We start from the raw sequence: 12679 nt of genomic DNA on the forward strand, positions 1-12679 counted from the left end.
ACAAGTAGAAAATAGATTTATAAAGACTGTTGTAGCCAGGATTTTCACCAAGCCCATCCAAGGGGACAGGGGTCCTTGCACCTATCTAATGTTAGCTCACAGATTTTGCTGGAGTTGACTAGATGATGTCTCCATTTATTGGGTGAGCATGTGAGTCTCTTGGTTTTCAGACAACTATTTTGCTGACTATACAGTCAGTTTCTTCAGGTTACAGGAGATGTATCATGCTCATGGCATGTTTAGGCACAGTACAGCAGTTCCACCTCCAATAGAGCCAACTTCATGGGGCCTGAGGGGGCTCGAGCCCCCTCAAAAATTTGTTATAGGTGTGAGGAAAAAATGTGTCAGGCTTGTCAATTTTCCCCCGAGTGTCCAGATATTGAGATTCGAGTTATCAGGGTTCCAATGTGGATCATATGAATCTTTTAAAGTTCTTAAAAACTTAAAATTCACAACTTATAAAATTTCCCGGTACAAGATCCCCGGTTTGGGCCCCCCCAATATTTTTTGTAAGTCGGCATCCCTGTCCACCTCTCCACAACTGCCAAACACCAAAGGTCAGAACTGGGCATTATTGAATTTTGACAAGACAAAGCTTTTTAGTGAAAGAGAGCTGGTACTTCCCTTGACAGATCAGGGAGGTATAGAAATTCATAAAATGAGCCACCTATTTCAACAGAGGACACTCAACCACACCACTTATCATGGAAGAGACTTATTGGGGTCAATCAATGTGCGCAGTATCCTGACTACCACCAGCACACAAACAAGGCAAGAACGGAACACTTTCACCTTCAATCTCAAAATGCTGACAAGATAGTCAGCAAAATATTCATCAAAAACCCAACAGATACATATGCATGCCAAAAAAAAGACATTGCCATTGAATAGGAAATTTGTTGGGAAAATAGGAAATAGTTGTTCAGAAATTTACATGTGTAAATTCCCAACCATCAGGGCTAATGATAAGAAGCAATACAAATAATCAGAAAACTTAGATAATCCAAAATTTAACTTTTTTTTCTGACAATGTTCATTACTACAAAATCAAGCTATATATTGATATTTTTTCAAATAGTCAGATATTTTAAATTGCTTAACATTGCTTCATTGGCTCATTGAGAGCTTTCTTCACCAGACCACAGATCTTTTTAGCAGCGATAATCGCAATGTATGTAAACACTTGAATTCCCACTGCTCCATATACTCTAGCAAACTGTCTAGCTGGCAAGTGCCTGACTGTTTGCGAGTGACTCATGTGATCTCAACTGCCTACGCTTCTGCTTTCACTTCACCCAATACATTCACTTCCACTACTCCATTCCTCTCCTGTTTGACCTTGACTGACTGGAGTGTAAACACTGTGAAGCGATATCCAGTTCTCTTGGGCTATATTCAACTGCATATGAGGCCATGACAATAATTACACATTTACAATATGAACAATACGTTTAAAAATTGTGGATAAAATTTTCTTAATTTACGATTGGTTATTGATAAGATTTTCTACAATTACTCAAGTTTTTTTTCCACCCTTCATCGTCTTTGGCAATACAGTAGCAGATGTCCAAGTAAAATTGAAACATTCCTTGTTAACAAGTAATGAAAATAATTGAGTTTTACTATCGGAATTCTAACTAAAATAATAAGCCTTGTGTATTTATTCTTGCATTACAACATGAGAGTCCATTGTTTTTTCGTCTGACTTTTTTATGAAGGTAAAGGAAGACATCACAGGAGAGTGAAACTACTCCATGGATAATTGAATCATATATCATTGCAAATGTACTGAATGTATTTAGAAACGTGACATCTCTCTAAAGGAATAAGTACAACACATGTACAAGCAGACAGACGGGAATGGAATTCTATAGGAACATGTACATCATTTTTCATAAATTTAAAAATTTATTATTCACAACAAGGCATGTTATAATAAAACTATACAGTACAAGATCCAATTCTGACCTTAAGTAAAGCATCTGAAAGAGGCTTTATAGTTACTTCAGATGAATCAAATCACATGGCGGATTTTTCTATCCTTTCCTCCACAGCACACCCCTAATATCATCACTCGGTGACTTCATTCGGTGGAGGCAAGTAATCATTCGGTTGGCGTTCCACGGATTTCATGCCACCACCTCACCAACGGCTCCCTCTTTTTCCACACATATTCATTGCCCCAGAGTGCCCAAGAGCTGAAAAAAACAAGACACCATTTCTGAAACATGAGGATTTCAAGGCAATGCAATTTAATAATTTCATACGAAAATGACAGCAGCAGCCTGATGATAACAGATAGAAGCGACATACAGTGGAACCTCGTTAAAGCGAGTACGGGCTATAGCGAAACCCCCGCTATTACGAGAGATAGCCGATGCACCGTCAATTGATCCTATATTAAGCATGTAAAAAATATCGTTTTTACGAGGCCCTTTTGGTGTTGGCTCTCGCCATAGCGAGGGTTTCACCGCCGGAAAAACTTACACCAAGACTCCTAAATCTCTGTAGTTGCTAGCGATCTGTTAGAAATGAAGTTAATGGAGTGCTCAGGCTCAAATTTATGTGGTAAACTGTCGTTCGATAAATAAGTAGTTAATTTTGGTGAAAATATAGTGGCATTAGCATTCGCGAATGCTTGATCTTCTTTTGTTCCTCGGGCGGCAGAAAGCAGTCGTCAGCATACCAGCACGTCCATGAGTTGCATGAATAGAAAGCATTTGATGGAACACACCATGGCCAAAAAAACACCAAACACGTCTAAGCGAGAAAATAAAAATAAAGGAGTAATATGAGGTATATTGGCTATTATTTGCACCACCTCTGGTAAAGTGACAATTTGCTATGGCGAGTGTTTATTGGTGCACTGTGGGGTGTCGTTTTATCTAGGTTGCACTGTAACTCTTAAGGCTTTCCGTTGTATATCTCGGTAACTTCTTACAACTCTGTCGTGCTGTAGCGGCTTACTTCACATTCTCCTGGTGTCAAGGCCACATGATAGACGAAATCACAACAAAGGCCTTTCATCTGGAGAGGGGCTATGGTTAATTAAAGAATGATCAGCACAGATAAAATAAAGTAGGAGTGATACCAGATGACCAATAGCAAGTCAGCATGGGATGAACGCAAAACCTGGACTATCATATATGTAAAGGCCAGTTCCCTGCCCTTGCCACATTCATTTCTGAAGGCAGAGGCAAAGTAAGATGCCAAAAAATTTCAGGGTTTTAAGAAGCTACCCAGATGGACACCTGAGAGAGTGATCTGCAACAGATGGAAGTGTCAAGCGTGAGTTATGGCAAGGTTATCAAATGGGAGAGGAAAACAACTTCATGGTTCAAAACACCAGTGTGGAGGAAAGAACACACATAAAAGAACTTGGCTAGATCAATGGCTTGGGTGCGTTGATTCTATGATAATAGTGGCCCTCTAAAGCCACAATACACATTTGCATTTTCATAGTGGCTGCTGAGCCTCACCACACATGATCAGATAAGTGGAACTGTTTTCATCTGGTTGCTCTTGCATGTTCCTTCATTCCTTTCACTATTTCTTAGTATGCCGCTCCAGTACATTATCCCCAGAAATAGCATCGCACCTAGTACATGTCTTCACACAGCATTTGTGGAATCTTGTCTTTTGGTCCTGACATTACATTGTGGATCTTGGCAATGCAATTGAATCTAGTCACCACATCACATTACGTACCACATTATTCTGGCTATTCTCTCTGATATCCCCACCATGCAGGAGATTGTCAGACGTGACAAAGGTTTGGTTGATGAACTCTTTTCACCGTCGCGTGGCATTCTGTGGGTGACTGGTCATGTACCTATCTCAATCACCTTGGCGGTCCATTTAATTGTAATGGGGTAATTCTCTAAGACCCAAAACCAAGTATCATTAAGATAATTTCATAGATAGATGGGAAAGATGAATTATAGAGAGTCAGCCATTTTCTCATAACTTGAGAATAAAAAAATGCAAAAGATGTCGTCCACTTTTCAATAGTTTGTGGTGTCATTACAGATATGGTTGAGTCATTCTGAAAAACCCAATCTCAGGCAGAAGTAAAAAAAATGATATTTTAAGGGTGTTTATGACAACAAACCATGTGAGACAAAGGGGTAAGGCTTAGGAATACACATAGATCTACATACAACCCTGCAACCTGCCTAAATAGGCATGTGAGGAGTGCTAGGACACCAGCTTATAGCAATAAAAAGGAAATGCTCCAATGAAGTTCCGAATAGCATTTATTGATGTCCTTTATTGTTGGGGGGAAAAACGAATGTTGATACCTTTATTTGGGCAAAATAGCTCTCTTAATTTATCGTTTCTGTTGGACCTGGAAGTATAGGGGGGTTCTAATACGATGTTCACCGTGTTTCTCTGAAAAAAATCTATTCTTAATTGCTCAAGCAATCTAAACCAAATGCTCAGCCTCCGAGAAAAGCAGTGGAGAAGCAGTGAGCCACTTGGTGAAATTTTTAGTAAGGGTTAGCCTGTAGATATTTTTTTGCTAATAGCTGTAGTAGGAGAAAATGAACTATCGAAAAACAGAAAAAAACTGGTCTCTTCATTTTTCAATCACTACCACAATCAACAATAGTACAAAAATGATGAAACCATACTCGTAAGTATGTAATGCTTTGTCTTACGTGGAACCACATAGCCAAGTGCTTCTTTTAGGAATCTAAAGATTCTGTATCGGAAATGAAGTAAGCTCAATGGAACAGGGAATTAACAATAAATGGGTTTTGGAAAGGATGGTGATGTGACATTGTACTGAGCTTATGTTCTGCATATGATGCCTTCCCATTGATTCATTTTATCATCATCACATCCTGACGCTGCGATTGGTTTTTCGTCTGAGCAATGTGTTTAGTATGGGCAACTGGCCTTCTCTTTCCTCTTCGTTTGTGAAATGAATGTTTTGATGTTGGGTGTTCAGGTGCACCAGAAACTTGTCTAATTCTTCCACGTCAAGTAGCCAAATAATGATTGGCTCGTCAACACCACCCCTTTTCCACATTTAAACATCCACTATCTGAAATATTTTATGGTTGATTTCTGAAACTGTCGCCACCAGTAAACAACTAGCCCAGATGGAGACACAGCGTACAGCACAAAATGGTGAGCTACCATTGGCGTAACGAGTTGATTCATGTGGGGGTGTGAGGGGGGGGGGGAAGGGGTTTGCCCCCACCAGTCAACAACTCTTAGATTGGCTTGAAGTAGCTACCAATCTTCTTTCTGTAGAAAGCCCTCTTCACCTGTGCTATCCTACTATTTCTTTCTTGCTTTGTCCATTGTTTTTATAGAGGATTACAGATGGATGGTTGCTACCCACCCACTTTAATCAAAATTAATACATACTACACAGGCAAAAAACATACTGACCGAGCAACACGACTAAGTCCAAGAGAAAAAATTAAGAAAGTACAATTTATGAAATACAAATCAATCACTAACTGGTATGGCTAGACTCACATTCCAAAGAGTGCTCCTCCCAAGTGAGCTGCATGGTCAAAGAATCTCCATCCCATTATAACTCCTATAGCATCAAGGGCAACAATCACTTTGATTGCCTAGAAGAAATTTGGGCATTTTAACAATATCTAATTTAAAAAAATGCATGCAATGAAATATTTATTACAAGCACATACATATGATATCAACAGCATTACATGAAATAGAGTGACACCTTGGCGTGTAATGACTTCAAACGATGAAAAGGTTAGTGTAATAATATTTTAATTCTGCTGAGTAAAAATGCGACGGCTAAATATGAATGCTGGGAAAAGCCCGTGTGACGTCATTCTGGTTCCAGCTACCGGAGTGTGAGGCCACCTTGGTTGAGGCAACCTCTCCATTGAGCCCCCCCCCTCCCCAATTGTATGATAAGGCATAGCCACTCGCATGAGGTAAGGTTCGGAAAAAAGGAATAAACAGATATATACGACTGACAGCATAAGTTTATGCTTGAATTTTTACGCAGGGAAAACATAGACAATTCAATTGAAGAAAAACAGCTTGGAGTAAAACTACATTAAACAGTTTTACTTTTATGCAGCTGAAACACTTTATGAATACCCTTTCCAAAAATAATGTCTAGCCTTAATTCATACAACAAAAAAGAAGAGTAATTTCAAAAATAAAAACATAACGTAAGTACTGCTGTAACTGAATGAACTGCCGCCCTTTCAATGCGCCCCCTGGACTGCGACGCCCATAGGCACGTGCCTATTTTGTCTTATGGTAAATCCGGCCCTGGATATGATGCAGGCTGCTAGCAGGTAGCGGAGTGCCCTGCTAACAGGTAGCACTATTCATAGTCCTATAGTAGCCTAGTCCTAGGCATAGTCCTATCTAATCGCATAGAATCTAGGTCCCAGTGATGTCACATGGAGAGGCATTGCATGGGCACCAATCTGGCCTTTTTCAAATGAGGTTACAATTGACCATTAACATTTGTCTAAACTGCGATTTCTACAACCAAATAATTTGTATATTATGAATACACTAATGGTGTGTAACGAATCGCTATAAATGCCTTTGTTTTCATTGATGAAGGAAACTACCCTCTAGTCATGGGAAATAAAGAACCTGGATAACTCGGAAAGCCAAAGGTCTACAGTTTAATTCCTGGTCCAGGGGAATTTTTTCTCAGGGCAATATAGGAAAAGGTTGTTTAAGGAATAACCACAGAGTAGCCTAGGGTGTATATTGATCAGTCACCAGAAAGTACACTATGAGAGGAATAATTGCACATGGAAGAATCATTTGCCCAGTCTCGGATTCCAATCTGGTTCGAATCTACGCCAGGCACTACACCACTTGAACTACTGAGGCATCTTCTACCCCAGTGGATTGGTAGAACACTTCATGCAAATTTGGAAGATATGTTTCAAATCCTGGTAGAGGCAAATGATTTTTTCTCTGTAGAACACATTGATGAAAAGGAATGCAAAATCTTTCTCAGGAAGCACCACATATAAAATATGACTACAAATACACATACAAAGTCACAAGTTCACTACTGCTAAATAAACTTTAATTGCTATTTGCACCAAACTCTTTGAATCAAATTTCTGAGGGGGTCCACTGAATAAGCTTTTGGTGTCACTGGTCTACCTTGTGGCACAGGAGCGGGGTTTGTGCTCACTAAGTCACTGCTGGAGGAATTGTTCCACTGACTAATTACTGACGTGTCAGAAAATTAGGAGATTAAGAATCAAGTCCTGGTAAAATCCAATGATTTTCTCAGATCAAAATTCCCTTTCCGCCCCCCGATTTGCCAGTTATTATAAGAGCAAATATTTTTAAATGGATCAAAATCTTAAAATATGAAGTAATTCTTCCTCGGCAAATTATTTGCATGAAGTCTTCTCGGAATCTCCACCAGTATAATTGAATGCTGAACAATAGATAAAATGGGATAGCACCAAATTTATCTGCTGTTCCAACAACTTCTGGTACAGCCTTTGTGAGGAGGCTTCTGCAATCTGCCTTAATAAAAATACATACTTTCATTCGAGACACAGGGTGTTAACTTAGCCATGCGTGGAATCCTATTTTACAGAAGATAAAAAATAATAGAACCCCTTTTTATCAAAATTACCTACTGTCTGTAAAAAAAAGCAAGACACCCGAGTGTGAGGAACTCTCAATCAACTCCAATGCAACAAAGAGTAAACGATTGAGAATTAATTTCTAGGTTAGTTTGAGTGCTTGGTATTCCCTTAGTTTTCGTTCCAATAACTTGAAATTTTGATGCAAGAATGCTAGATCTATTGTTAACTGTTTGTTGAAAACAAATTGTTTATACCACCAATATTGATGGATTTGTTGTAAGCAACGCAAATCTCTGCTATCTTTGGCAACCTGATCTTATGCGCAAAAAACGGGTACTTTCTCAAGAAAACATTAACTACACGAAATACTATGGAGCCAAAAATTTTTTGAAGTACACGATCCAACGTAGAAATAAATTCTCCACCATTTGCTTTTTGTTGCATTGATGTTGATTGCTTCGTTTAGACAACAACAACAAATATTACTTCGTTTAGGCAATACAACTCCTCAAACTCAGGTGCCTTGCTTTTTTTTACAGACAGTAGATCATACCCACCAATCAGGAGTAATCTGTTTTTTTGTTTAAAGTAACAACTCAACATTTTTTGTTCAGTTCAACTTATTCATTCACTCTGATGGCAATCGATGAGTCATCCGTTGAAATGTTGGTGACATAGAACAATCTAAACTGGTGGAAATCCGGAGAAGACTCACATAAACCTTTCTTGTCTAATCTTCAATCATGAATGGTCACAAACATTTAAATGCTGCTCAAGTGATATCCCTAGCCTCTAACTAAAGGAAAATATTGACCTATTACGAGGGAATTGGAATAAATAGGGTAGTTTCCTTCATCAAAGAAAACTAAATGCATTGATTGCTATTCGTTACCCACCATTGGCGTATTCATAATATACAAATTACCTATTTGGTTTTAGAAATACCAGTTTAAAGGAATGGCAATGGTCAATTTTAACCTTATTTGAAAAAGGCCAGATTGGCGCCCATGCGATTCCACTCCACGTGACGTCACAGGGACCTAGTTTCTACACGAGAGGATAGGAGTTTTACATCGTCTGAGATTACCAATGCATGCATGAGTCACAGAGCTCAGGGAAACATGTCTTAATTATCACTTATTGAAATTGTCTAAGGTCAGAAAGTTTCCTTCGTTTGATAAGGTAGTAATAATCCATATTTAAGCCAAGCACTACCTGCTAGCAGGGTACTCAGATACCTGCTAGCAGCCTGTGTCGTATCAGCGCTCAAGCCTCGCCTCAAGGACACCTCACAGGGCGCCAGCGGGAACCAGAAATACGTCACACGGACTTTTTCCCATCATTCCTACTTAGCCGTCGCGTTTTCGTGCGCTTGAAAATTTTCACTTTTCGTTTAATCGCGAAAAATAAAATATTGTCATTCGAAAATCTAAGATTGTGAAATGCGTACTCCAGGAGTAATAATCTATCGATTTGAGCAATAAAAAAATAATAAGAAACCACCCTATTTATGAATCCAGTAAATAAAAGGAATGGAAAAAATTGATGGTAAAGGTGAGTACTTACAGTATCAGCAGAGAAGGAATACATGGGCAAGAAAATAATGCCCAGCTTTGTATCAGGATGGACAGTGCATACATAGCCCAAAATAGCCATAATTGCTCCAGACTGAAAAGAAAACAATTAGACGTTAGACCAACCAAACTAACGAATATGACAGAAAATCAAGAACAACTTATCCTGCATTAGCCAGCGTAAAAGCTATGTCATTATGACTGTAAAACAGGGTTCGTACTAACTTTCCATTTTTGATTATCTTGACTTTTCCCTGATTTTTAGTCCAATTTATTTATATCCCTACTTTAGTGTACATGGCTGAGTAATCTTACAGAGGAATTTTGCAGAAAAATCCAGAAAGGCATAATGTGAAATGTTTTTTTTTCAGGAGTGTAAAAGATTCCAGCCACAATTAAAAAAAAAAAATAAAATGTAAAATCTAAACTGTCTTAGCTTCAAAATCTGAAATTGTGAAAATTCATACAAATCATAACAAATGCAAAAAAAGCTATCACATGCAATTATTGTAGATATCTGATCACTGTTTGCACATACTTCCACAGCCTTCTCAGCTGCTAACTTGGCCTTCAGGTCAGCCAAATTTTTGCACCAATTACCTTGCCTTTGCCTTCGTCTCTCCATCTCTTGCAGAATGGCATAAAAAAATGCAAACCTTGCTACTCAAATGCAGCAATTATTGGTGCATTCAAATATCATTTTAAATTTGGCAATTCAACTCCAAAGCTTTCCCCAACAAGCATCTAATTTCCCTGACTTCCAGTCCATATTTTATTTTATTCTTCAACCACCGGATACAGCTCTTTTTGGCCATTTTACACAGAGGTGTTCAACAAATGTAACAAGTAAACGTACACAAACAACCATGCCCTGGACCGGGGAAACCTACCCAGGTGGGACTCGAACCCGCGACCTCTAGTTTGGCAGGTGAGAACGTTACCCCACCGCGGCCGATTAAATTCCCCAATTTCCCTGACCAGTATAATTCCTCAAAAAACTTCCATAGTAAGAACAATGGCTACAATTTATTTGAATTCAAAAGGTTACACGAGCTAACATTTTTCGGACAGAGCATTGTTATTTTCTGATAGACAGTCATATTTTTTCCTCACCTTACATTCATCAGCACGAATAATCTAGGGTTGACAGTAGGTAAAATTCAATGAAGTACAAGTACTGAAACGTAATGAGGTAAAGGTCAATGATACTTACAGCACCAAGTGAAAGGCTGTTGCTTGCTATGGATACCTTATGTAGATAACTTGTGAAGGATGAAATGACCCCAGCACTCAAGTAAAATCCAAGAAATTGCTCCTTCCCCAGAGATGCAACTGCACCTGAAGTGGCAACGATAAATTTTAGACTAAAAATCAAACAGCCAGGTGTAGAGCATAAGATAGAGCATAGATGAGACCAAGATGAAGGCAACCCCAAAAGATTATTAGGTCATACATGGACTGTTAAATTTTTAACAATCTGAAAGAGCTCCATTATATTCGCAAGAAAAACATGCCAAAGACAAAATTAAATAGTATGAAGAAGAAAATAGTGATAGGTGAAAAGAAAATAGTATGAAGCACATTGGATAGAAATGGAACCTAAAGAGCCAAAATAAGATCACAAACAAATAAAAATGATGAATGACATTGCGGGGGAGCAACCAGGTTTCGGAAAGTTTCGGTTTCCTAATCCTAGCAAATCAATTAAACCAATATTTTCATGTAGCATTTATCTTTCATGATTGGATACTTTTCATTTTGAATCCACAGTAAACGGGCAGATACAAGCTGTTTACCCCTCAAATCCTGGAACACCTGACATTAATTATGGCAACGCCAAATAGTGATACCACATGAGATATAATTCCACGGTGCATATTCATTTCAATCATAACTAAGAAAACTTGAAGGCTGTGCTCATTATGTGGCCAGAGTTACAGAACTAACCTGTTGAAAAGCTGTGGAGAACATACATGTTAGCCACCAGGTGAAGGGCAGAGTAATGGCTGAAAGTAGATAACAGCATAGGCCAACAAAGTACTCCTGAAAACAAGAATTAAAACAAAGTTTTGACCATTTTCTTGGTAAAAATGTAGGATGCATATTTATTCATTACATAGCTCCGTGGATTTATGGTTGATAGTAACTTAGAAGAACAATAACACACAAAATGAAAAAAATCACACACCACAATAGAGAAGAGGATGCATTTGGATACTCACTACTGCATGGATTGGAGCAGAAGTATTTCACCATTGTTGTTTGGAAACTTGGGACTCTCCAAGCCAAAAATACGAAACAGTTGGCCAAGCATATAGGATAGAATAATCGCTGCCCCTCGGTCAGTCCATTCCACCACGCATTAATCTCTCTCCTCCAACTACCCTACTTTTTCACATGAAATAAAAATCAACTTAGGTTAAATTCTTAACCATAAAAAATACTTTACACCACATAAAAACAATATGAAATCACATGATCTTCCATCATCCATAGTCAATTTCTTAATCAACAATACTTTACTCATTGATTAAGTAATGGACACTCTACTAGATCAAAGGTAGGATGGGCAAGGAACTGATATTTCAACCACAAATGAACGTGCCTGTTTAATAGATCCGTAGAATTTCTCCTCTATCCAACCAAAGGGTCTTTTCGCGATTCTAATGGCCCTGTCCCTCACATTTTCATACTGCCACAATGAGGCACCGACAAAGGAGCAGGAACTAAACTGGATATGTAATAAACCACAATTAATCATCCTAGAAACAAAGCCACTTTAAAACATAGGTTAGGAACACTTACAGCCACTGTAAAGATAAAAGGTTTCCATAAGGATCTGCTGGAAGAGTGTCCCCCGCCAGTAGCTGCTTCAAATGGATGCAATGATTGACTTGGCTTGGAATTTTGTCCCCTAGCAAACGCTTGGCATGATTTACGGAATTCCCTCACAGTTAACCGAGAGGGACCCGTATTCACAGAGCCTGCGTAGGTGAATCTCAGGAGACACAAATGCCGGCTATGGAAGTGAGAGAACATGCTTGAACATGGGCAAATAATAATTCATAGCAGATTGATTTACCTAAAAAACTGTTATCATTACCTGAACATGATTACAGCCAGAAAAATCGATACAAATAATTATTGAAATACTAAGTTATTGCGTCAGTCAGGAGAAGATATCTTAATTCTTACGAATACAACATTTTCACAGCAGATATTTAAACTTATAGAATATCTCACGACAACGCTAAAGATTTCTTCATATGCATATCTCAATTTCAATCACGAGTACACAGCACATAATTATCCATCAAAAAATTTCACACTTCAACATTATTCCACGATTGTTTTGAAATAATTGACTTCAGAAACGGAAGCACCGGGAAGAACTCCGGTGGAACGGAATAAACTGGAACAAATCGTAGGAATGGACTACAACGGACTGAGCGCCATTTCAAATGTTTTTGGTTTCGAACCATTTTTTAACACGTTTCTAATTGTTTCTAACCATAGTAATAAAATTAT

The 12679-nt window shown here is 38.5% G+C and overlaps 1 protein-coding gene across 1 annotated transcript; it reads right to left on the bottom strand.

The window, feature by feature from the left end:
- Nucleotides 1-1772: 1772 nt before the first annotated feature.
- On the bottom strand, nucleotides 1773-12545 carry LOC124161543 (presenilins-associated rhomboid-like protein, mitochondrial). The gene is made up of 9 exons (XM_046537914.1): nucleotides 12255-12545; nucleotides 11957-12170; nucleotides 11757-11882; nucleotides 11374-11536; nucleotides 11099-11194; nucleotides 10365-10489; nucleotides 9144-9245; nucleotides 5494-5591; nucleotides 1773-2198 (listed from the first exon to the last, which is right to left on the bottom strand). Exons 1-9 carry the CDS (start codon nucleotides 12260-12262, stop codon nucleotides 2105-2107), a joined length of 1026 nt encoding a protein of 341 aa, XP_046393870.1. The 5' UTR covers nucleotides 12263-12545; the 3' UTR covers nucleotides 1773-2104.
- Nucleotides 12546-12679: the final 134 nt, after the last annotated feature.

This window comes from Ischnura elegans, chromosome 6 (assembly GCF_921293095.1).
Source record: "Ischnura elegans chromosome 6, ioIscEleg1.1, whole genome shotgun sequence".
Classification (NCBI taxonomy): domain Eukaryota; kingdom Metazoa; phylum Arthropoda; class Insecta; order Odonata; family Coenagrionidae; genus Ischnura; species Ischnura elegans.